General features: G+C 43.8%; 1 protein-coding gene across 1 annotated transcript in view; it reads left to right on the top strand.

Moving 5' to 3' along the window:
• Positions 1-26,068, top strand: part of ZFYVE1 (zinc finger FYVE-type containing 1) — a 49,571-nt gene that overhangs the window by 12,516 nt on the left and 10,987 nt on the right. Inside the window, exons 3-4 of the mRNA XM_055088498.1 lie at positions 10,196-10,700; positions 16,677-16,891. Of these exons, the coding sequence (XP_054944473.1) occupies positions 10,196-10,700; positions 16,677-16,891 (720 nt within the window). The remainder of the gene's footprint in view (positions 1-10,195; positions 10,701-16,676; positions 16,892-26,068) is intronic.

Here is a 26,068-nt window from a genome sequence, read left to right as displayed (position 1 = left end):
TCCTTATAAAGCTGTGCCATCTATTAAGATCTTCGACATAAACTGTGAGAAAGGCACTTTAGGGAGTCTCTAGTGTACTAATAATTCTTGGAATCATGTGACCTCATTGTTAGGAAGACTGAATGCTTTCTTATGCATAATATATGTATTATGCAATCTTATAGCAGCTTTTAAAAAAATTTATTTTTGGTTGCATTGGGTCTTCATTGCTGCGTGTGGGCTTTCTCTAGTTGCGGCGAGCAGGGGCTACTATTTGTTGTAGTGCGCCGGTTTCTCATTGCGGTGGCTTCTCTTGTTGCGGAGCATGGGCTCTAGGCGCGTGGGCTTCAGTAGCTGTGGCTCGCGGGCTCTAGAGCACAGGCTCAGTAGTTGTGGCGCATGGGCTTAGTTGCTCTGTGGCATGTGGGATCTTCCTGGAGCAGGGCTCAAACCCGTGTCCCCTGCATTGGCAGGCGGATTCTTAACCACTGCACCACCAGGGAAGTCCTAACAGCTTTTTTTTTCTGTTTTTTGTGGTACGCAGGCCTCTCACTGTTGTGGCCTCTCCCATTGCGGAGCACAGGCTCCGGACGCGCAGGCTCAGCGCCCGTGGCTCACGGGCCCAGCCGCTCTGCGGCAAGTGGTATCTTCCTGCACCGGGGCACAAACCCGTGTCCCCTGCATCGGCAGGCGGACTCTCAACCACTGCGCCAGCAGGGAAGCCCCAGCTTTTTGTTTTTAATTGACAATATACATCCTTTTGAGGGAGGGAGTGGTATGTGTTGAGTAAGTTTCTTCCTTGTCCCATTATCCCTGATTCTTTAATGAGGCATTTATTGGAAACCTTCCCTCAGGAGGGTTTTTGCTTGGAATAGATAATGTAATGAAATTCTGCGGTGGTGGTGATGAGTGTGGCCTAGAGGCAGACTAGGGCAACTGCAGCAGTAATGTCAGTCAGCACTTCTCTCACATTTACTTCATGCTTCCACTGCGCTGAGTGCTTGATGTGCATTAACTCACTTAATCCTCACAGTGACCCTGTAAAGTAGATTGCGTTGTTATCCTCATTTTACAGGAGAGAAAACAGAGGCCCAGAGAAGTTAAATAACTTCTTTATTCTAAAGTCAGTGAGTGGTCGAGGCAGGTTGGACCCTTAATGGTAACACTACGTTGTTCCCTTCCCCAGAGGGAATATAGCATTTAGACATTCTGTGCTGTGTCCATTCATTCATTTAACAAATAAGTGGGGCTTCCCTGGTGGCGCAGTGGTTGAGAGTCTGCCTGCCGATGCAGGGGACACGGGTTCGTGCCCCGGTCCGGGAAGATCCCACATGCCGCCGAGCGGCTGAGCCCGTGAGTCATGGCCGCTGAGCCTGCGCGTCCGGAGCCTGTGCCCCGCAAAGGGAGAGGCCACACCAGTGAAAGGCCCGCGTACCACACACACACACACACACACACACACACACACACACACACACAAAAACAAACAAAAACCAAAAAAAACCCCCAAAAAAACAATTAAGTGTAGATTTCCTGTTATGTGTCAGGCTCTGTGCTAGGGCTACAGTGGTGAACAACATGGCCCAGACCCTTGCCAGCCTGGAGTACATTGTAGTGGGAAGCTCGGAATCAGGAATAATGGGAAAATGTTATCAGAGATGGTGGGTGAGGAATGGAGGCTGTGAGCAAGGGTTGAGTAAATTGTCCGTAGTGTGATCCAGGTAGAGGTGGATCTGAACCTAGCTCTTTCTTTTTTTTTTTTTCCCACATCTTTATTGGAGTATAATTGCTTTACAATGTTGTGTTAGTTTCTGCTGTGCAACAAAGTGAACCAGCTGTATGTATACATATATCCCCATATCTCCTCCCTCTTGCGTCTCCCTCCCTCCCACCCTCCCTATCCCACTCCTCTAGGTGGTCACAAAGCACCGAGCTCATGTCCCTGTGCTATGCGGCTGCTTCCCACTAGCTATCTATTTTACATTTGGTAGTGTATATATGTCCATGCCACTCTCTCACTTCGTCCCAGCCTCCCCTTCCCCCCTGTGTCCTCAAGTCTGTTCTCTACGTCTGCGTCTTTATTCCTGCTGTGTCGCTAGGTTCATCAGTACCATTTTTCTAGATTCCATATATATGCGTTAGCATATGGTATTTGTTTTTTTCTCTTTCTGACTTAGTTTACTCTGTATGACAGACTCTAGGTCCATCCATCTCATTACAAATAACTCAGTTTCGTTCCTTTTTATGGCTGAGTAATATTCCATTGTATATATGTGCCACATCTTTATTCATTCATCTGTCGGTGGGCGTTTAGGTTGCTTCCATGACTTGGCAATTGTAAATAGTGCTGCAGTGAACATTGTGGTGCATGTATCTTTTTGAATAACGGTTTTCTCAGGGTATGTGCCCAGTAGTGGAATTGCTGGGTCATAATGGTAGTTCTAGTTTTAGTTTTTTAAGGTACCTCCATACTGTTCTCCATAGTGGCTGTATCAATTTACATTCCCACCAACAGTGCAGTAGGGTTCTTTTTTCTCCACACCCTCTTCAGCATTTGTTGTTTCTAGAGTTTTTGATGATGGCCTAGCTCTTTCTTCTTAAAAAATTAAAAACATTTTTCCATTGGGGTTTATTATAGGATATTGAATATAGTTCCCTGTGCTCAGCTCTCGTCTTGTGTCTAGCCTGGTGTTGTTACTGCTAGGTCCTAGAGCCTTTAACAGAGCTTGTGTCTGTTTTTATAGCTGGCCAGATATGGGTATGCTATGCCACTTAAAAGGGGGCCTCCATCTTCCATCTGGAAGCTCCTTGGAAGAGTCCCTTGAGGATGACTTGGTATTTCCAGATTGTCCTCAGAATTCAGCATGGCTTTGGAAAGCTTTTTATGGAGATATAAGTGGAGAGCTGAACTGGGTGAGTTGGGGGGAGTCAAAGAAACTAACCATGGTGCTAAAAATGACCCTTTTAGAAAAATTTATTTTGTGGGTCATCTCTACACAGAAACATATCTCTTTCCTGCTAGAGGAGGAGGGGAGCTGCTGGCAGCGCTGTGAGGTTATGTGTCAGAAGCACCACTGGTAGTTAGAAGACATGGGAGGAGAATTCCTGACCTCTCAAGTAATGGAACTCTTTGGGGACCCTGGAGTGGAAGAAAGTGATCTTTGCCCTTATCAAATGTGCTCCATGTGTTTGTGAGGCCAATCTTGTGACTTCAGCAGTCTTAAGAAAACATTTGATTGAGAAACAGTTGTTTTAACATGAAACTCTATTGACACATACATGGATAAACACAAAAATATACACTCCTTTGAGGATAGAATGAAAGGTAATTTTCTGAACTAGTTGGGTTGGGGGACACAGGCTTCTAGAACTTTCTGGCAATAGGAGTTTGCTATTGGAATGGAACCTCCTTTGGTTTTGGACTTTAAAAATGGAGTGGCTACTGATCTGTATGACACTGTTTAAGTAAAATTCTGCCTGAAAATTAGGCCATGGACTTAAATCATTGGCTGGAGTTTGAGTTCCCTCACTTTCCGCTTCTCCTTTCCTTCTCACAGAAGAAGGAAAATGTTACCTAAATTCTATACTGCTGGTCTAACATCATTAGCTCAGTGCCAGACACTAGATGAAGCTCAATACATGTCTGTTGATTTGCGGACTGAAAAAAAAAAAACACACAGCCTAAAAGCTGAGAATTGTGTTTTACTCCGTGACCTTACTGAGGACTCTAGCCTGGGCTACAGCCTTTTAGATGGCTCTGAGGAACTGTTTCATAGGGGTTAAGGGAGGAGCCAGGATATATGGGAGTTTTTACTGGGAAAAAAACCCCCAAAACCTTGTCATCCAACATCAAAAGATTACTGCTAATCACAAAGAACAGACACCTCAAGTTAATGATTTTAGTGCTTTTCTGTGTATGGGAACATGCAAGAGCCTGGGCTCACAGAAATTATTCCTTTGATATACATCTTCACTATCTAGGGTCAGTATCCTGTTTTTCTCCATCCTGAATCCCCCTCAGGGTGAACCATGGGGGGAGTGGGGGAGGGGTGGCTGCAGTGACTGATGGCTTGATGGGGGCAACATTCATTGTTTACCAGAATGGCAGGCAGCATTCTTTGTTTACTGAAATGGCAGGCAACTTTTTTTTTTTTTGTCTACAGATTAAATGAAGTAATCAAGTTTTAGTTTCCTTCTGGAATAGTGGTCCCAGTTCTGATAAGATCGAGAATCTGTTTTGGTTTCTTTGGGTTCTGTCTCTTCCTCTGAACTCAGGCAAAAACGGAATGAAAGCAGAATAACCCACAGACCATCACATAAAAGTAATTAGTGGGAACTTAACTTTGGGAATAATTTATTAATTTAGATTAATTTTAGAATCTCAATGGAGAGATATAAAATCGTCTTCGTTGGCTCAGGGGTGGGATTTATCATGAGCCTTAGGTTCTGGTGGGGAGCAGCCACGCTTCCCTTAGCCCTTTCCATTACTTTGGGGAAGGGGCTGATTTTTGCCCTCAGTTAAGGGAACACCATAAAAATTTAGAGGACTGTCTGATTGTCGTTGATACAAATCAGATTCTTTTCACCCAGAGAGACCAGAACTGAAAGGACCTCAGTGCGGAGCTTCTTTCCTTTGGAGTGTTTGCGGGTGTCTTTGGGGTTTAACTTTTAGTCTCTGTGCTCTGTTGAACTTTCTTCCTTCCAAGGCTTTTTACTTCAGTTTCTATCCCATCTCTTGCATTTCCCTTCCCAGGCCTCCTCAGAACAAAAAATGACCATGTGGTCATTCTTCTTGGAATAATTCTCTGATAGCTAAGACGGAATTTCTTTTTTTAAAACATTTATTTACTTTATTTATTTTTGGCTGTGTTGGGTCTTCATTGCTGCGCACAGTCTTCCTCTAGTTGCGGTGAGCAGGGGCTACTCTTCGTTGCGGTGCGCGGGTTTCTCATTGCGGTGGCTTCCCTTGTTGCGGGGCACGGGCTTCAGTAGTTGTGGCATGCAGGCTCAGTAGTTGTGGCACGCAGCCTCTAGAGTGCAGGCTCAGTAGTTGTGGCGTATGGGCTTAGTTGCTCCGCGGCATGTGGGATCTTCCTGGACCAGGGGTTGAACCCGTGTTCCCTGCATTTGCAGACAGATTCTTAACCACTGTACCACCAGGGAAGTCCCTAAGAAGGAATTTCTTGAGGGAGACTGTCATCATTCCCATTGCCTGCTTGGGGCAGAGGCCAGACACTAGATGAAGTGTCTTTGCACTGACTTTGCACTGCTGTAAACTGCTTTGAACTCTGAATTGGAACAGTGGAGATGATTGAGTACTGTTACATTTCATTTTAGAAACTCTCCTTGGAACTCTACACAAAGTGAAAAGCTTTGTGGGTGAGACAGTGATAGAGAGAGGGGTGTACTGTTTGGTTTCTTCAAGATGGATATGATATTAGATAGTACCTTGACTAAGAGTCAGCTATAAAGTCAGTATTAATAATACTATGTTGCTTTGCTTAGCGGGAGTGGAAAGGAGTTATCAGGAGCAAGCAGTGAGATCTTTCATTTTCAGATAGAATCAGTTTAGATCTCACCACATTGGCTACTTTAGTCCCTGGATGAGCAACTTCAGAGCCACAAGCAGGCCCGAGCCCGGCTGCTGGTGCTGCTGCCATGCCCCTGGAGGCTTTCCCAGTGGGCTCGACTTTACAGATAATGAGTGATATTCATCAAGTGCCTACTGCTGCCAGGCGTTGTGCTGTGCCCTTTGTGTGCTTTATCATTGAGTCCTTTCAGTAGTATCTGTTATTATCTCATTTCCCTGAGGCTTCAGTAGTTAAGTAGCTTTTCCAAGGCCACATAGTGGCAAAGATGGGAGTGGAATTTGGGTGTTTCTGACTTGCCTGAGGTCCACGCAAGCTGGAGGAGGATGGAAGGCAGAGGTTGGGAAGGAGCGGCTTTGGGGTGTTGCTCCTGCTTTTGCTGTTATGTAAGGGCCGAGGACCATTTCCAACATGTCGAGTTGTGTGGGCTGGCCAGTTGGCAGGGCTCAGAGTCAAGTAGCTTATTTCACTCCAGGAATGGAGCAAAGTGGGATCATTGATTGCGGACAGGAAGAACGAGTAGAGCAGCAGCCTAGTTCCCTCTGGCCCCTTCCTTCCTTCATCAAAAGGAATCTTCTTATCTTTTCTTCTTCTTTTTTTTTAAAAATAAATTATTTATTCATTTATTTATTTTTGGCTGTGTTGGGTCTTTGTTGCTGCGCACAGGCTTTCTCTAGTTGTGGCGAGCGGGGGGCTACTCTTCGTTGCAGTGCGTGGGCTTCTCGTTTTGGTGGCTTCTCTTGTTGCGGAGAATGGGCTCTAGGCGCACAGGCTTCAGTAGCTGTGGCATGCGGCCTTCCGTAGTTGTGGCTCGTGGGCTCTGGAGTGCAGGCTCAGTAGTTGTGGCGCACGGACCTAGTTGCTCTGCAGCATGTGGGATCTTCCCAGACCAGGGCTCGAACCCGTGTCCCCTGCATTGGCAGGCGGATTCTTAACCACTGCGCCACCAGGGAAGTCCTTCTTATCTTTTCTTGATCTTCTCCTCCCCTGATTGAAAACCAGTCTTGCTACCACCTAGGCTGTTCTCTCCTTCCTGGCTCAGGGGAAAATGCCCACAGGGTAAGGATGAATTGAGTAGCGTAACAGGGAGCAAAATAATGTGAAATGCAGAAGGAAAAATGAAGCATGGTTTCAGTTTGCCAGGCATTTTCTCATTTATCTGTTGATTTGATTAGCAACCAATACCCAGTCAGGGGAGGCAAAGATGGTTATATCCTCATTTTACATGTGAAAAAGTGCTATCAGTGCATATTAAATGATCATCTAGGGCGGGCTCCTTGGTAGAAAAATCAGCCTGAGGTTTGAGCTCCACCTCCCAGAATTCCTTGCACTGGACCCATCTGCACATGCCCAACACATGAACTTGTATGTTTAACATACCCCAGGACACCTGATTCCAAAATAGTATCCCCAAATGCTGACTCGAATGAGTTATTTCTATATATTACATATGTCATTTGGTGGTACTTAATCAATATGAATCTTGAGACACTTAATTCTGTACCTAACGGCTCCTACAGGCCCCTTTTCAGGTGCCCACTCTTGAGTATCCTGGATAGCGGTTGTTGTTTTTTGGGTAACAGATTCATGAAGGAGTAGATTTCCAGGGGAGAAAACTCCTGCGTTTAGTCTTCTTCCCCAGGACTGTTTCATGGCTCTTGCAGCCGGCCACTCTGACCTTATCTGACTCCTTGCTGGTAGAGGTTTATGGAGATTTTGTTTTGTTTCTTTTGTGTCCAGCTTAGCAGCTTGGAACAAGGCTGACTGAGTGACACTAGTCCAGAATGGGCTGTTCTGTGTAACTTCTTGTTCCTCTTGGTTGCTTGGGAGATCAGTGAGCCCATTATCAAATGCTGCTGTGTGTTAAGCCCTGTGGAAGATACAGGGTGGAAGAAAAGTGGTTAAAGTACCTAGCAAGGTGCCTGGCATTCATTCATTCACTAACTAGATATTGAACTCCTCTTATGTGCCAGGCTGTGTCCAAAGTACTAGGGATGTAAAGATAGACTCAGTTCTGCCCTCATGGATCTAGTGAAGGGCACTGTCACTGCAGTGGGCATTCAGTAAATGAAATTATTAATATTATCATTAACATTAAGGCTATTAATATAGCAGTAGTGATGTTATTAATAGAATAATGAGTGGTTTACCATCTTGATGAGATTATGAGAAATGAAGACATCATATTATCACACCCAGTGGTCTGACTACATTTCTCTAACTTCTCTTTATCAAACCAGCAGACTCTTGAGAATCAGGGTCCTGTGTGAGTGACTTATTGTGGGTGGTGTAGGCAGGATGCAACCAGGCCTCCAAGGGCCACTCCAGCCTGGACCCCAGGGGAGCTCTGGCATGTGAGTGGCCTCATAGCTTTCGTGATGTTTGCAGCCATAGGTCATTTCCAGGGGTCACCCTCAGGAGCTGTAGCCTGATAACTGGCCTCTGAAGAAGAGTTGCAGGCATGAGCCTTTGGAACAAAAATACACACAGAAAAGATTTGGGACCTGGGGAATCCAGCCGGAGAACTGACAGGGCCCCTCTGATTATGACTTGTATTGTATCTGACTGTGAAAAGACCTTCAGAAAGGGGTGGCCAGCCCTTCACTTCTGCCTTCCAAATTTTATGCACTTTCTTCTTTGGCCAACTCTAACCCAGAATTGTAGGGGGAAAGGGATTCTAGGAAATGTAGTTCCCAGCTGAACCGTGTTAATGACAGAACAATGACAGTGACAGTGACAATGACAGCAGTGTTTTTTCTCTTTTGGCTGGAGGATGCTAGGTGTAAAGGTTCATCACTCCTTTAGCTGGAGTAGAACACTGCCTATTTGAATTAGGAGCTTTGACCCTGGGGTTCTGTGTTATAAGAGTTAGAGACCCTGAGCATCTTTCTGGAACTGCATTCTGGGATCTCACTGGCACCAGGTCTCTTCCTTCCTGGCATGACTTTTTTTTTTGTAAAGATTTATATATTTATTCATTCATTCACACATTCATGCTGCGCCGGGTCTTAGTTGCGGCACATGGGATCTTCACTGTGGCACGAGGACTTCTTAGTTGCAGCATGCATGCGGGATCTAGTTCCCCGACCAGGGATTGAACCTCGGCCTCCTATATTGGGAGCGTGGAGTCCTACCCACTGGACCAGCAGGGAAGTCCCCTGGCCTGACTTTTTACAAGGACTGCAGTGTTCTTTAAACTGTACAGAGGAATTATGGGTGGATGAAGTTTGACTAATAAGTTCTTCTTTTTTTTTAATAGTTTTATTTAGATGTAATTCACATACCATGTATTTGTCATCCTTTTAAAGTATACAGTTCTACAATTCAGTGTTTTTAGTATATTTATAAAGTTGTACAGCCCTTAGCACTATCTAATTCCAGAACATTTTCATCACCCCAAATAGAAACCCTGTACCATTAGCAGTCACTCCCTATTCCTGCTTCCCCTAGCCTCTGGCAACCACTAACATACTTTCTGTCTCTATGAATTGGCCTTTTGTGGACATTTCATATAAATGGAATTATAGAATATGTAACATTTTGTGTCCGGCTTCTTTCACTTAATATAATGTTTTTAAGGTTTGTCCACGTTGTAGCATATATCAGTACTTCTTTTATGGTTGAATAATATTTCATCGTATGGTATACCACATTTTGTTTATCCATTCATCAGTTGATGGACATGTGGCTTGTTTCCACCTTTGGCTATTATGGATAATGCTGCTATGAACATTCATGTTTAAGTTTTGTGTGGACATGTGTTTTTAGTTCTCTTGGGTTTATACCTAGGGGTGGAACTACTGAGACGTATGGTAAGTCTGTGTTTCACTTTTTGAGAAACTGCCATACTGTTTTCCAGAGTGGCTGTGTCATTTAACATTCTCACCAGCAGTGTATGAGCATTGAAATTTCTCCATATTCTCACCAAAAACTTGCTATTATCTTTTTGATCATAGCCATCCTAGTGGGTGTGAAGGGATATCTCGTTGTGGTTTTGATTTGCATTTCCCTGATGACTGTGGTGTTGAGCATCTTTTCATGTGCTTATTGACCATTTATATATCTTCTTTGGAGAAATGTCTATGCAGATTTTTTGCTTAATATTTAATTAGGTTTTTTTTTCTTGTTGAGTTATAGGAATTATTTCTATATTCTGGACCACTAGTCTCTTATCAGATATGTGATTTGCAAATATTTTTCCCATTCTTTGGGTTGTCTTTTCACTTGATGGAATCCTTTGCAGAATAAAAGCTTTTAATTTTGATGAAGTTCATTTTATCTATTTTTTCTTTTTTTGTATTGCTTTTGGTGTCATATCTAAGAAGCAATTGCCTAATCCATGGTCATAAAATTTCCTCCTTTGTCTTTCTTCTAAGAGTTTATAGTTTTAGCTCTTTCATGACCACTAAGTTCTTATACTGACTGAGGCTTTAAAAGTTCCCATTAGCTGTTTGCTAGGGGTAAGTGCTGGATGAGAGGCTTTTATCCTGGGACTTCTTTTCCTTGCCACCTTGACAAGTCAATCAAGGGGCCCTGGGAAGCACTTGTTCTTCTTGCAGGTGTTTCTAGCTATTTTGCAGTTTCCATATTTCATTGTCTTTTTTTTTTTTTTTCCTTTTTTTGGGAAGGTAACGAATGAAGAGGACTTTATTAGGAAATTGGACTGCAAACCTGATCAGCATCTGAAAGTGGTTTCCATTTTTGGAAATACTGGGGATGGGAAGTCTCATACCCTCAACCACACTTTCTTTTATGGCCGGGAAGTCTTCAAAACCTCCCCTGCCCAGGAGTCCTGCACTGTGGGAGTGTGGGCAGCATATGACCCAGTCCACAAAGTAGCAGTGATAGACACAGAAGGGCTCTTGGGGGCTACAGTGAATCTAAGCCAGAGAACACGGCTGCTGCTTAAGGTCCTGGCCATCTCAGACCTCGTCATCTATCGAACTCACGCAGACCGACTGCACAATGACCTCTTCAAGTTCCTTGGGGACGCCTCAGAAGCTTATCTGAAGCACTTCACCAAGGAGCTCAAGGCTACCACTGCCCGCTGTGGCCTGGATGTCCCCCTGTCCACCCTGGGCCCTGCTGTTATCATTTTCCACGAGACTGTGCACACACAGCTGCTAGGCTCTGGTGAGTAGATGGGGTACTATGTCACACATTGACCTTCCTGGGTACATGGGGCTGCAGTAGCAACTTGGTGGTGGTGGATTGCCCAGAAAAATTTCTGCTTGGGCAAGACATAAGGAAGTGTCTCAAGAGGGATGGAGTGATCAACTGTGTGAGAATCTGCTCATGATCAGGATGTGGATTGAGAATTGCCTGTTGGCTTTGGCGATTTAGAGGTCCTTGGGCATCTGGATAAGACTGTTTCCCAGGGATGGTGGGCATGAAAGCCTAATCAGAGTGGGATCAAGAGAACAGAAGGAGAAAACTTAAGGCAGTATATTCACCTCTTTCAAAGAGTTCTTTCTATAAAGGGAAGCAAACAAATGAAGTGATAGCTGGAGGCTGATTTGGGACTCCAAGGAGTTTTCCCTTTTTAAAAATTTAAGATGTGAGGTATTGCAGATACTTGTGTACTGATGGGAATGATTCACTAGAAAAGAAGAAGTGCAGATGTAAGGGAGAGAGCAGGAGTGAGGTACAGGTGGAGGGTTGACCTTAGGGGCATGGACAGTTCATCCATAACAGCAGGAGAAAAGGTAGATTAGATGGACATGGTTACCGGTAAGTAGGTAGATGTGGTGGATGTGTGTGTGGAAGTTGTCTTATTGTTTCTATTTTCTTAAAGAAATGGGAAGCAAGAGCATCACCTGAGTGGGAGGATGAGGGAGCAGGTGCAGTGACAGTGATTGGATGCAGGTGGGGACGGTAGTGTGGGCCCCTAAAACAGTTACATTATTTATGTTCATTCAGTCAACGAAGTCTATTAGGTGCACAATGTCATGTGCTGAACACTGGGGCCCCAAGCTGAAAAACAAAAAACAGTTCCCACCCTCGAATAGCTGATAGTCTAGTTGGAGAGACCCACACGTGCTCTGTTCTGTGGTGGATGTAGGTCCCGTAGCTGTGAGAGTGCAGAAGAGGGATCCTTTACACCTCCTTATGGGATCTAGGAAAGAGGAAGTGACATTTGAACTCTAGAGACTCGGCTAGATAGAGGAGGGGAGTAAGGATGCTCCAGAAAGAGCAAACCCCTAGTGTTTTGAAGAGCTCGTTGTGTCCAGGGAACTGTAGGTAGTTGTACAGTGAGTTCCTGGATTCCATTCTCACCCCCTTCAATGCGTCCTCCACAAAGCATGGGGAGTGACGCTTTTTAAAAGCTTAATTTATAATTTAGATCATGTCATCCTCTTGCTTCCAACCTGCCAATAGCTTTCCACTAAATCAAAATAAAATCCAGGACTTCCCTGGTGGCACAGTGGTTAAGAATCTGCCTGCCAGTATAGGCGACACGGGTTTGAGCCCTGGTCCGGGAAGATCCCACATGCCACGGAGCAACTAAGCCCGTGCGCCACAACTACTGAGCCTGTGCTCTAGAACCCGTGAGCCACAACTACTGGAGCCTGTGCTCCGCAACAAGAGAAGCCACCACAATGAGAAGCCTGCGCACCACAACAAAGAGTAGCCCCCACTCACTGCAACTAGAGAAAGCCTGCGCACAGCAACAAAGACCCAATGCAGACAAAAATAAATAAATAAATAAATAAATAAAAATCCAGGACTTCCCTGGTGGCACAGTGGTTAAAGAATCCGCCTGCCAATTCAGGGCACATGGGTTCGAGCCCTGGTCCTGGAAGATCCCACATGCTGCAGAGCAACTAAGCCCGTACGCAGCTACTGAGCCTGAGCTCTAGAGCCCGCGAACCACAACTGTTGAGCCTGCATGACACAACTACTGAATCCCGCTTGCCTAGAGCCTGTGCTCCACAACAAAAGAAGCCACTGCAATGAGAAGCCTGTGCACCGCAACGAAGAGTAGCCCCCGCTTGCTGCAACTAGAGGAAGCCCATGTGCAGCAATGAAGACCCAAAGCAGCCAAAAAAAAAAAAAAAAAATAAATAAATAAAAATCCAGGACTTCCCTGGTGGCACAGTGGTTAAAGAATCCGCCTGCCAATTCAGGGCACATGGGTTCGAGCCCTGGTCCTGGAAGATCCCACATGCTGCAGAGCAACTAAGCCCGTACGCAGCTACTGAGCCTGAGCTCTAGAGCCCGCGAACCACAACTGTTGAGCCTGCATGACACAACTACTGAATCCCGCTTGCCTAGAGCCTGTGCTCCACAACAAAAGAAGCCACTGCAATGAGAAGCCTGTGCACCGCAACGAAGAGTAGCCCCCGCTTGCTGCAACTAGAGGAAGCCCATGTGCAGCAATGAAGACCCAAAGCAGCCAAAAAAAAAAAAAAAAAATCCAAACTCCTACTTACGGTGTCCTCACTCTACCTCCTGCCTCTGTTTCTGAACTCTTTCTCTAGTTACCCCCTTTCACTCTCTCCACTAGCTATACCAGCCTTTTCTCTGTTCCCATCTTTGCATATGCTACTCTGTCTGCCTGGAACAGTCTTTCCCCAGTTAGCCATCCTCTTTCAGATTCAGCTCAACTCTCACCCCATTGGAGCCTTTCCCAAGTGTCTCCTTTAAAGTGGTCCTTCCTGCACCCTGGTGGTCACAGTCTTACTGCATCACCTTGTTCATGTGCATCAGGGCACCCATCACTGTCTGAAATCATCCTGTTTGTTTGCTTACTTGTTTTTGGCCTTTTCCCCTTGGAATGGAAACTCCATGAAGGCAGGAACCTTGCCTGTCTTATTCACTGCTGCCTTTGAAGAGCCTGGATGAGTGCTTGACACACAGTAGGCTCTCATCAGATATTTGCTGAATGAAGGGGCTCAGTGTGTCTGAAGCATAGATGGTGTGGGAGGGAGTAGTGGACATACTCAGGGATCAGATCATGTGTGGATGGCCTTGATTTTGGTCACAAGTATGACAAGAGCCCCTGAAGGATTTTAAGCAGGGAGTTATGTGATCAGATATGTATTTTCAGAAGATCCCCTGCGGCCTTTTGCAGGATGAACTAGAGAGGCATGCCTGGAGGCAGGGAGATGGCCAGAAGGTTGTCACCGTACTAGGTGAGGAGTGATGGGGCCTGAGCCAGGGCAGGGGCAGTAGGCGGGAAGTGGACAGACTGGGACTGTATTAAGGAGTTAGAATAGAATCTGAAGGACCTGGGTCTAGTGGGAAGATGTGAAATCTAAATATTCCGGAATGGAAGAAGAGCCTCATTAGCATGTGACTCTGAGATAAGGAGAGGGGGCTGGAAATGCTGACTTTAGGATGCCTCCTGTGATCAGCATTTTTATGCCACTTTGGATCTTTACAACTTTGGTGAGGGGAAGGTATAACTTCCAGTTCAGGATTTTGAAATAACTAGCCTTTCAAAAGTAACTTTTTTTTTTTTTTGCTGTGTGCCATGCACTATGCTAGGTGTTTGTTTATTTGTTTTTTAAAAAAATAAATGCTGAGGGCTTCCCTGGTGGCACAGTGGTTAAGAATCCACCTGCCAATGCAGGGGACATGGGTTCGAGCCCTGGTCCGGGAAGATCCCACATGTCACGGAGCAACTAAGCCCACATGCCACAACTACTGAGCCTGCGCTCTAGAGCCCGTGGTCCCAACAAGAGAAGCCACCGCAATGAGAAGCCCGCACACTGCAACGAAGAGTAGCCCTCGCTCGCTACAACTAGAGAAGGCCCACGCGCAGCAACGGAGACCCGACGCAGCCAAAAAAAAAAAAAAAAAAAATGCTGAATAACAAAAATAACATTAAAAAATATTTTTTAGAATTTATTTTTTTAATTTATTTTTATTTTTTGGCTGTGACACGCAGCATTGTGGGATCTTAGTTCCCCTGACCAGGGATCGAACCTGCACCCCCTGCAGTGGAAGCGTGGAGTCTTAACCACTCGACTGCCAGGGAAGTCCCAACACTTTCTAAAAATAAATGCTAACTTAAGATATCTTTGTTATTCAGCTCAGTCAACAGCAGCCATATTTTACAGATGAAGAAACTGAACTCAACTTAGGTTATGTAACCAAGGAGGTTCCAGCTAGCAGGTTGCAAAATTGGGATTCAAAACAAGGTCTCAAACTCCTAAATCTAGAGTTGTTTCTGGAATACCATCACTGTTTCCTGAAACCCTGAGATGGAACCAAGACAGCCAGAGTTTATGCAGGGTAGGAGAGGTGCCAGAATTGTGGGAAAATTGATAATTACATATTTCTCTGTCTTGTAGACTTTTGGATTTTGTTAGATCCTGGTCTTTTTCTGGACAGAGGATTCCTAGGTGGGAGTTAGTAGGCAAATGAATTATCTCTGTTTTACAAATGAGCAGACCAAGCTCCCATAATCATTTGGGAGCAATTACTTGTTCAGGGACAAGCTGTGAGCTGATGTTGGGAGAAAGTGAAGGTGGTCAGGCTTCTCGGTGCCTTTGGGAGAAGTCACTTGCTGATGGGCTGCTCCTTCGTTCAAGAGTGACTCACAGGAAAAGTTCAGGAGGAGATGGGGTTAGGGATTGACTGCAGACTTTTGGCTACTTCTCTTTGGTGACTGTACCTTTAAATATGAGCTAAAACCACATTTCCAGTGTTAATTGGAGTGATTTTGTTGTTAAAGTATTAAAGGAAATTAAAACAAAAAGTCCTTCCAAGTTTTACCTCCAAAATATTTATTGCATCTGTTTATACTGCTACTCCCCAAATTTCTGGATAAATGTTGGTGAAACTATGGAGAGGCTGATACCCTCACACGTTGGCACTTTGTCCACAGCTTCACCAGCATAAGACCAGCACTTTCAAAATAGTTTTTTATTTTATTTTATTTTATTTTTTATTTATTATTTTTTGTGCGTGGTACGCGGGCCTCTCACTGTTGTGGCCTCTCCCGTTGCGGAGCACAGGCTCCGGACGCGCAGGCTCAGCGGCCATGGCTCACGGGCCCAGCCGCTCCGCGGCATGTGGGATCTTCCCGGACCGGGGCACGAGCCCGTGTCCCCTGCATCGGCAGGCAGACTCTCAACCACTGCGCCACCAGGGAAGCCCGCTATTTATTTTAAATGTTCGTTTGTACGTGACTGGTGGAATACGTCCATAGAATGGAAGACTGTGTAGCTGTTAAAAAAGAAAAAGGAATGTCTCAGAGTATAACATGACAAGGACACATATTTACAGTATGTTATTAAGTGATGAAAGCAAGTTGCATAAATGTGTTGGTAACTGAGTAGGAAAAGAAAGTCTGAAAGAGTAAACATTGGCCTGTAGTTACCTTTGACGAGGAGGAGGAGGGAGCAGAGGATGTACATTTCTTTCCTTTTATGCTTTGACATGTTTGGATTTTTTTTTAAAAATTTATTTATTATTTCTTTTGGCTGCGTTGGGTCTTTGTTGCTGCATGCGGGCTTTCTCTACTTGCGGTGGGCAGGGCCTACTCTTCGTTGTGGTGTGTGGGCTTCTCATTGTGGTGGCTTGTCTGTTGCGGAGCATGGGCTCTAGGTGCGTGGGTTTCAGTAGTTGTGGCACGCAGGCTCAGTAGTTGTGGCTTACGGACTCTAGAGCTCAGGCTCAGTAGTTATGGTGCACAGGCTTAGTTGCTCCGTGGCATGTGGGCTCTTCCTGGACCAGGGATCGGACCTGTGTCCCCTGCATTGGCAGGCGGATTCTTAACCACTGTGCCACCAGGGAAGTCTATGTTTGGATTTTTTACAGTGAGCACATTTTTTTTAAAAAAGGCACTTCCTTGAAGTGTAACATACATACCAAAAAGTGCACATTATATCAAAAATGTATATGTGATGCATTTTCACAAGCTGAGCATACATGTGAATTCAGTACTAGATCATGACACACCAGCACCCACGTCCCAGCTTGTGCTCCCTTCTAGGCAAAGGTAACCTGAATTCCAACAGCATAGATCAGTTCTGCCTGTTTATGTACTTTATATTTACGGAGTCAGACTATATATCCCTTTAATAATGAAAGACAGGTGACTTTTTTTTTTCTTTTAAAGAGAGGCCACTGTTCACGTACCTGTTTCTGCTTGTCCAGATCACCCCTCCGAGGTACCTGAGAAGCTCATCCAGGACCGGTTCCGGAAGCTGGGCCGCTTCCCTGAAGCCTTCAGTTCTATTCATTACAAGGGAACGAGAACATACAATCCTCCCACAGACTTTTCTGGTCTTCGGCGTGCTTTGGAGCAACAACTAGAGAATAACACCACCCGTTCTCCCCGGCACCCGGGGGTCATCTTCAAAGCCCTGAAGGTCAGTTGGCTTCTGCCCCAAGTGCTTCTCATTGGGGTACCAGTGGGTGGTAAGAACACTCAATTCTCCAGCTTTTGTCGGTGCTGGTGATTAGAAATCTGGGCTTGAAAGAGAGGATATATGAAAGGAAGGGCATGAGTGGAGTTTGCACTTGTTGAATGGCCTCATCTTGCCAGGAACACGAGTACGGAGGAATCTTGGATGATAGTTAAAAGGTGACAGGTCCTCATCTTGGAGAAGAACCTTATTTTACCATTCTTTATAATGAATTCAGCAAATCAGTTCCTGCCAGTTCTGCTTCCTTTTTTGCAGTTTGCTTTGTGTATACCTCTGTGTCACCATGCCTGCAGACTGAGTACAGAGGAGCAGGGAGGGAGCAGGGCCTTTGGGGCAGTGCTGGGAGTGTGGGATTTGGAGAAGGGACAGGCAAGTGTGGACATGAAGACTTGAGCTGGGGATTTGAGGGTGCCCTGAGGGTTAGGGCATAGAGCCTGAGACTGGAAGGGATAGGAGGAGCGCTTTTGCGTAAAGCTAGGTCAGCCCTGGTTTACCCAGGAACAAACTTTGGGCATATGCTGATTTGCTTAATCCATTGAGTTTAAGAAGTTTGCAGTGGGACATAATGTAAACAATTTATGAATCTGGGTAAATTGTATATGGGAGTTCCTTGTACTATTCTTTTTTTTTTTTTTTTTTTTTTTTTTTGCGGTACGCGGGCCTCTCACTGTTGTGGCCTCTCCCGTTGCGGAGCACAGGCTCCGGACGCGCAGGCTCAGCGGCCATGGCTCACGGGCCTAGCCACTCCGCGGCATGTGGGATCTTCCCGGACCGGGGCACAAACCCGTGTCCCCTGCATCAGCAGGTGGACTCTCAACCACTGCGCCACCAGGGAAGCCCCCTTGTATTATTCTTGCAACTTTTCTACAAGTTTGAAATTATATCAAAATGAAAAGTTAAAAAGAAAAAGGGGGGGTGGTGGATGAAAAGTTACCCCTCAAAAAAGGTTTATGGTTTTTGCATAGTGCTTGGTAAAGGCTGGATGTTTGCATCCTCCCAAAATTCATATGTTGAAATCCTAATGCCCAGTGTGATGATATTTGGAGGGCTTTTGGGAGGTGATTGGGTCATCAAGATGGAGCCCTCATGAGTGACATTATAAAAGTGCTCTTACAAAAGAAGCCCCAGAGTGGGATAGGGAGGGAGACGTGAGAGGGAGGGGATGTGGGGATATATGTATACATATGGCTGATTAACTCTGTTATACAGCAGAAACTAACACAAAATTGTAAAGCAACTATAATCCAACAAAGATGTTACAAAAAAAATAAAAAGAAGAAGCCCCAGAGAGCTCCCTAACCCCTTCCACCAAGAGAGGACACAGTGAGAAGGCACCATCTGTGAACCAGAAAGCAGGCCCTCACTGGAAGGCCACCATGTTGCCACCCTGATCTTGGACTTCCAGCCTGCAGAACTGTGGGGAATAAATTTCTGTTGTTAATAAGCTGCCCAGTCTGTGGTATTTCGATGTAGCAGCCTGAGTGGACTGTAAAAGCTTGGGCTTTGGAGTCAGACAGACTTGTGTTAGAATCCCATTTCTGCCATTTACCTGCTGCTTGGTCTTAGGAAGTTAGTTTGCCTTTCGTTTATTCATTCATTCAACAAATAAACGAGTGAATCTTTGTGCCAGGTAGAGTTTCAGGTGCTGGGAATACAGTGGAGAATAAGACAACAATCCTTGCCCTTATTGTACTTCTTCAGACCTTTTTCCATGTCTGTAAAAAAGGGGCAATAGTAGGATGTTCCTAATGAAGTTGAGGAGGGGATTAAATGAGAACGCATACTTTAAGAAGCAAAGTACTTGGTATATAGTAAATGTTCTATAAGTGTTAACTAATGTGAATAATGTTAAGGGGAAAAAAACTATGAAAAATGATTATATTTGAATAATTCATGAAATACATATTTCTAATTAGAATTTGAGGTTAAAGTATACTTAGATTTATTGACTAGTGCCCATGTAATGGCTCAAAGGTAGTCAAGTGGAAGATTACAACCAAGTATTGCAAGCATTCTTAAAAGAGGCCGAATCCATGCTATGTTATACAAAGGGTTGTAAAATCTGATCAGTATGAATATTGACGACTAGGCCAATGGCTGGATTATAGAGTTCCTTAGGTTTTCTCAAAGCTAATCCAGCTTAAAGTTTAAATAAGACCTTCAGGGACACTGAGTGCTCTAAGCAGTAGTTAGTGGTCAGGGATTCTACCCTCAGGTGTCTTGGATGTCCTACTCCAGGCCAGTTTGTTAGGTACTTTTAAAAAAAAGAAAATTTATTCATTCATTTATTTATGGCTACATTGGGTCTTTGTTGCTGCGCGCAGGCTTTCTCTAGTTGTGGCGATTGGGGGCTACTCTTTGTTGCGGTGCGTGGGCTTCTCATTGCAGTGGCTTCTGTTGTGGAGCACGGGCTCTAGGCACGCGGGCTTCAGTAGTTGTGGCACGCATGCTCAGTAGTTGTGGCTCGCAGGCTCTAGAGCGCAGGCTCAGTAGTTGTGGTGCGCAGGCTTAGTTGCTCCACGGCATGTGGGATCTTCCCGGACCAGGGATCGAACCTGTGTCACCTGCATTGGCAGGTGGATTCTTAACCACTGCGCCACTGGGAAGTCCCATCGTTAGGTATTTTTGAGAAAAAGAGTTATAGTGTATTCTTATGAGGTGATATGATTCATGAAGCTTTCTGTGATTAAAATTAGTCTGGTCAGCTGGAGTTTTGAGGCTTCTTGGTAACTGCTGTCCTCAGAGTTTACCTGGCTCCTGTATTTTCTGTTCTCTGAGGCAGGGTCTGTGCTGTACTGAGATGTGGGCCCATTGCTCTGTGCATGGGAAGGAGTTACCTGTTGAAGCATGTGTTTTGGGCTCTCCACAGGGAGCTCTGGGGTCTTGGAACTTACTCAAATCCTTGAAAAAATTGTTTTTGTCTTTTTCTGGTTGTTGTTTTGTTTTTAATCCTCTTCTTTAAATTAGAAGTTGTTAATTCTCTGGTAATCACTCTAATAGAAAACTACCTTTAAGGTCTGCATTAGGCAAATTGACCCAGGAGAGTTTTATTGCTGTTAAAATACACTCTTCATAGTTCATAGCAGTGGATAATATAATGGTCGTTTATTTTTCTCCACTTATTTTTTGTTTTGTGTTGTATTTTTTAAAAAAATAAGTAGCCTTGAATCCTTTTTGGAACAAAAGAGTAGGGATGGTCATAAGCAGATAAACTATCAGTGCCAAATAACTTGTTTGGCTTTCTGTTTCTTCCATTTTTTTTCTTTTTCTCCTGGTATTTATGCTTTACCTTGTCCAGTTCCTCACTAACTCACTGAGTAAACACTTCAAGAAGCCTAGGAATATATTCCAATATGATTTTGTTTCCTATATGATTTTCTTTTTACTTTACATAAAATATGCAGGAATATTGTTAGGAAAAAATGTATAAACCTTTTGGAAAAATGGAGAGACAAATCACATAAGAGGCAGTCAAGACTGTGATGCACAAATAAAAAAATCTCAACTCTCTAGTAATCAAAGAAATTAAGACCACAACCATGCAAGGGCAAACACTGACAAGTTTGGCAATAAAATGTCAGAAAGGGTATGAAGCATTGTGAACTCTTATATACATCCAGTGGAAGTAAAGTTAGTACAACCACTTTGAAATGCAATAGTATAGGTAAAGACATTCATAATATATATTCTAACCATATCATTTCTAGGAATGTGCCTTAAAGAAACTCTCCCACAGGAACACAGAGAACTATGTGAGGAAGTTAATAGCAGCATCCTTGTAATAGCAAAGAAAAACAGTGTGCAAAAAATAAATAAATAAAAATGAGGCATTATATGATTCTTTGCTACTTATTTTAAAAAGAGAATTGGGGTGGTGATGTATGTATGTACACTTATATACCTTTTTTTTTTTGTGGAACATTGAAGCCTAGCATTTTTTCCATACTATTAAATATTTCTATGAAAACATATTTTAAAAATAGCTCCATGCTTTTTCATTTATATGAATGGATCATTTTTTACATTTTGTAATTCTGCCCTTATTTTGATAGTAGTCTCCCTTTTTCCTAATCATAGTTTCCAAGTATTTAAAGGTATTGTCCACATTCTGCCTATTTCCTTAGGATAAATTACAACTCCCAGTACTACTGCTGGCCAACCTTTCTGGAGTGTTTACTAATGCCATGTACTCTGCTCTGCACCGCACGTGTATTCATTCTTTTAATCCTCATACCACCTCGGAGGTGGAGAAATGGAGGCACAGAGAGGTTCATAGATTGGCCTGGGATGACTCCTCTAATAAGTGATGGGAGAGTTTGAACCAGATAGTCTGACTCCCAAGTCTGTATAACCCTGTGTTGTATTCCTTCTCAGTAGTTACTCGACTTTTAAGAAGGTCAGAAGGTGTGGTCATCTTTAAAGGTTCCTGATGCATATTGCCAGTTGCCTTTAGAAAGGACATTCTTATAAGTTGTATTTGTGTGTTTGGTTAATTTAAAAAGTTATTTTTTAAATTAGAAAGCAATGTGTGTTTGTGGTAACTCAAATAGTACAGAAACATGTAAGGTATGACTTAAGTCCCTTTCTCTCCTCTCCCCTCTCACTGTAAGATAACTGTTGTTAATACTTTCTTGTTTATGCCTCTAGAAATTTTTGGTGCTACATAGTGCATACAGAAGTATATGTATATAATGTATATGTATATTTTCTCCCTAACTGTATCGGATCCTAGAGAAGTTAAATCTTTTTTCCTTCTCCATATTCTATTTTCATGTTCCTTATTGAAAAGGAAATGTGATTAATGAGAAAGATTGAGGAGTTTGTAGCATGTGAGTGTGTGTGTGTGTGTGTGTGTGTGTGTGAGTGTGAGTGTGAGTGAGCGAGAGATCTACAGTCTCTTTCTGCTCTAGCTGCTTGCCCCTGTGTTTCCCGATTCATCGTGCTGACCTGATCACTCTTCCTACCATTTAGCCATGTTGTGGTCCAGGCCCCAGTCCCTTTTTTCCAGCTGGGTTATTTCCCCCACTTCTTGACCACTCACTCCTTTGCTCTGTTTCCACAGTAGCAACAGCCCAGATTCCTACCACCAGGGCATAGTCTCACTGATCAAGTAAGTCTATTTAAAGAAAAGAGATGCTTAGGTCCCTACTGAATAAGGGAATTGAATATTGAATTAACTATTGTTGCCTGTATTTACAGTTCTGAATAATGGAGAGAACCATTTTAAAGTTGAATTCGATAGGTTTTATGTAATAACCTCCTTTAGCCTCTGATCTCTAAATGTAGAAACTCTGACTTTCTAATTCTGTCACATCAGGAAGCACCTATTAAGTATTTATAAAGTTATATTTTTGGGGGGGTGGGTGGCATCATGGATTACATAAGAGTCTCCATTTCAAATCAGAAAATTCACTGCTAGCCTTTGGTGACTGGGGCTAAACTTACAGGTTCAGTAGTAAGAGCCCTCCTGTTGCCAAGGCAACTAAAGTTCAAGATCATCTGGCCTCCAGGCAGCCTTTTCCAGATTGGCCTCAAGTGCTTTCCCAAGCTTTCTCAGGAAAGGTCCTTCCCTGCCTTTTAAGGCTTTGGACCTCAAGAGGAGAGCCCAAGAAACCCTGGAATGATGTGAGGTTTGGAATTTTTGAAGGACGAAGTATATGGATTAAGTGGTCATGTCCACGCTGGAAAGGAACAATCAGGTTATAGAGGAAGGAAAACAGTGTCTCCTTACCCTTGTATCTAAAACACGTGAACATCAGATTTTCTTTTTAACAGTTATTGTTTTATTCACATACTCATGATTCAGTAAGTCCTCCTGATGCTTGTAAGGTCTCATTCATTACTGACTGCCAGCTCTTCAGTGACTTGTGAGGGAAATGAGATGCTTGTGTTACCCAGCATTTGAGAGGATGGGTGACCAGCATCTGAAGTGATGAGCCTGGTGGGTCTAGGAGTTCTTCTCTTTCTGATGTCACAAGAAGTTACTGTTGCCTTGGCCAACATAATGTCTAGGGCAGGTGATGATGGTGGTTCTGTGGAGATTTGTCCCATGGGAATCAGGCTGCAGATCGTTCACGCTGAGCCTTGAGACACTTAAAAACGCCCCCATTTTTCTGAAAAACTTTCAGAGAAGTGAACCAGGCCATTTGAATTTGGAACAGAAAAAACCTTGTGCTTATCACTATTATTGGGCTGCAATTTTATATTTATTGGGGAGTGGCATGCCTTCTGAATTCAACCCAGCTGTTGGATTCATGCTAAATTTGATATTATTTTTCCTAAGGAAAACTAGTACTTAGGTTACCCTTTCAGTTACCTGGGGCTAAAAATGCTCTTCTTTGGTTTTCCGTATACCTCTTTAGTATACCTCTTTAGTAACTTCTGCATTCCTTAGTTAGCTCTGCGTTTTTTCTTTCTTATTTTAACACTGCTTTAGGTACATAAGCATCTTTTTGCAGCTAAATATTCACCGACAAATGCAAACAGCCATGAAGACCAATGAGCCATCATGGAAAGGAGAGAAGTTCTTATATCCCCTGTGTTACCTGAATTAGTGAGGGTATCCAAGGGAGGGAATAAGAGAATTCTCAGCATAAAAAATAAAAATGATGTTAATAATGGCAGCTAACATTTTCTGAGCTCTCAGTCTATGCTAAGTGCTCTACATGAGTAACTTCATTTGATCTTCACAGTGTAATCCATGGACACCCCTAATGAGGAAGGTACTACTAGCACCCCCATTTTATAGATAAGGAAATAAAGGCACAGAGAGTGCAGAGCTGCCACCTGCAAGCTGAAATAACTTTGGTGGGGGGTCTCATGTTGTATTTATGCAAATTTTCCATTTAGTTTCACACTATATCCATGTTTGTTTTTTATCTAAAAATAACTTCCTCCCCAAATCTTTCAGTAAATTGATGCATTGGGAAGATAATGCTCTATTTTTCCACCAGCTAGCCCCAGAGAGTTATGCACACAGCTGTTTGAGAAATACAGCCCTAAGAGTTATCAGTGATTTGGCCAATCAGCGAGTAGTTAGCCATAAATTAGAGAGGGCCCGTGGGCCTGGGATGAAGCCTGGCGCAGAGGCAGGGCCAAGGTGAGGAGGAGAGGGTAGGGGTTGGTGTGCACATGAGGGTTGGTGCTGGGGCACTTCATTCCAGAGGTCCTAGTTGAGTACTTGTTAGGACATTTGCTAGGAGTGAGAGGAGGATACAAAGGTAGGAAATGTCTTTCACGGTGTTAGTGATCTAGGCTGGGAGGTAAAATACATATAACAGGCTCATGGCTTTTGCCTCATCACCTCATCACTCAGTACCTGGTTCAGATGTTGAGGATGGCAGGTGCTCAGAGAAGGCAAAGTGTGGTCTTTCTAGAGTGGTTGGGAAGGCTTCATGGAAAAGGTGAGACCAAAAAGATCCCAGAAGGATGGGTCACATTCTGAAGTAAGAGGAGGACTGTGTAGGCTAGTAAGTGATTCTACTTGCCTTGCTTCTCGTTTATTCTCTTTAATATTCATAGGTATATGCCTTTATAGTCTCTCTCAAAATCTTAGTTGTTTTCCCTAAGTTACTGTTTACAGAATTACCCCCAAGAGAACAGGACATATATGTATTATTGTTAGACTGTTTTTTTTTTTGGTCTGAGTCAAGGATTGACACTTGGTCGGCCATCGCTGGCAGATGGTGTCTTATGAGCCTGTGCATTATCCTTGCAGGAGCTGAATTTTAATGCACGTGGGTGAGGCCCTCACCCTTAGTTTGACACATTCTTTGCTGCTACTCTTGTCTGAACACCTGACCTGACTCAACGTTGAGAGCATGTGCTTTTGTAAACACTTGGTTTACAACTCAGGGTATTAAGTTTCATTGAAAAAAGGGAAAGGAACTTTAATAAATAAGTTCTCCTTAAGGGAAATTCCATTTAGAGCTTGAGAACCTTAGTTTAAAACCTAATCTGCCCCTTTTCCAAGTCTCATCTTAAAATTTCTTTAGCCTTTTTACTAAAGGAAGTAACATTTTGTTTTAAGCTACTGTTCCTTCTCTTCCCCTGAATAGTGCCTGGCTGCCTCAGAATGAGAGATTGAGAGAAGCTTGGAATTGCGAGCATTTAATAATTTTTAAAGCCTGGAAAGCCCATTTCTGTTTAATTTATGTAACTTTTTCCACTGCATACGAGTAAGGGCCTGGAAGGAAAAAAACCAGCCTGAAGAATACTTTCAATATAAAGTAGTGAGTGAAAACAGAGGTTTAGAAATGGAAGCTGCCTTTAAACATAAAATTTTCAGTTTGTTTCTGCAAATACTTTTATCTTTCCTCTTAGCATTTATTTTGGCCACTTGCTGTCTTTTACGTTACTGTAGTTGATAAAAGACTGCCAGAACCTTTAATAATTCCTCCTTGCTATTTGGCTGATAACCCTTATTCTACATATAGTTCTGTGGTTTCATCAACTCCAGTGAGCACCCTTGGTTAGAACTGGTGGAGATGCCCAGGAAACTCCCAGCTCACTTCTCAGCTCTGCCTGCCTCTGACTGAAAGACAAGCCACCTTCTTGAGTGTTGGTTTCTTGGTCCCAGCTTCACAAAGATGAAGTGGGCATTAGTCAATATCTGGTGGTTTTGAATGAAAGAGGGGGAGTGTGTGAGGTGTTTATAACTTCCATGGTAATTAGGAGAGAACAGTAACTTTGTTTGCTTACTTCTGACCTCGTGGGAAATGGTTCTTTCTGAGGTTTCCTGTGGTGAGGATTGGTGCAAGTCGGGCCAAGAAAGTCTAGGGTAAAGAGCAGAAGTCATTGGCTTCCCGCTTCTAGCTGTGGAGCCCATAAGAAATAAGCCAGCAGTGAGGGCATATCAGAAGGGCAAGCAGTGGGACTTCCCAGGTGGTCCAGTGGTTAAGACTCTGTGCTTCCACTGCAGAGGGTGTGGGTTTGATCCCTGGTGAGGGAAGTTCCACATGCTGGGCGGTGCAGAATAAAAAAAAAAAAAAAAAAAAAAAAAAGAAGAGGGCTTCCCTGGTGGCACAGTGGTTGGGGGCCCGCCAGCCGGTGCGGGGGGCTCGGGTTCGTGCCCCGGTTCGGGAGGATCCCACATGCCGCGGAGCGGCTGGGTCGGTGAGT

Source organism: Physeter macrocephalus, chromosome 11, assembly GCF_002837175.3.
Source record: "Physeter macrocephalus isolate SW-GA chromosome 11, ASM283717v5, whole genome shotgun sequence".
NCBI lineage: Eukaryota > Metazoa > Chordata > Mammalia > Artiodactyla > Physeteridae > Physeter > Physeter macrocephalus.
This window is presented reverse-complemented; position numbering and strand designations above follow the sequence as displayed.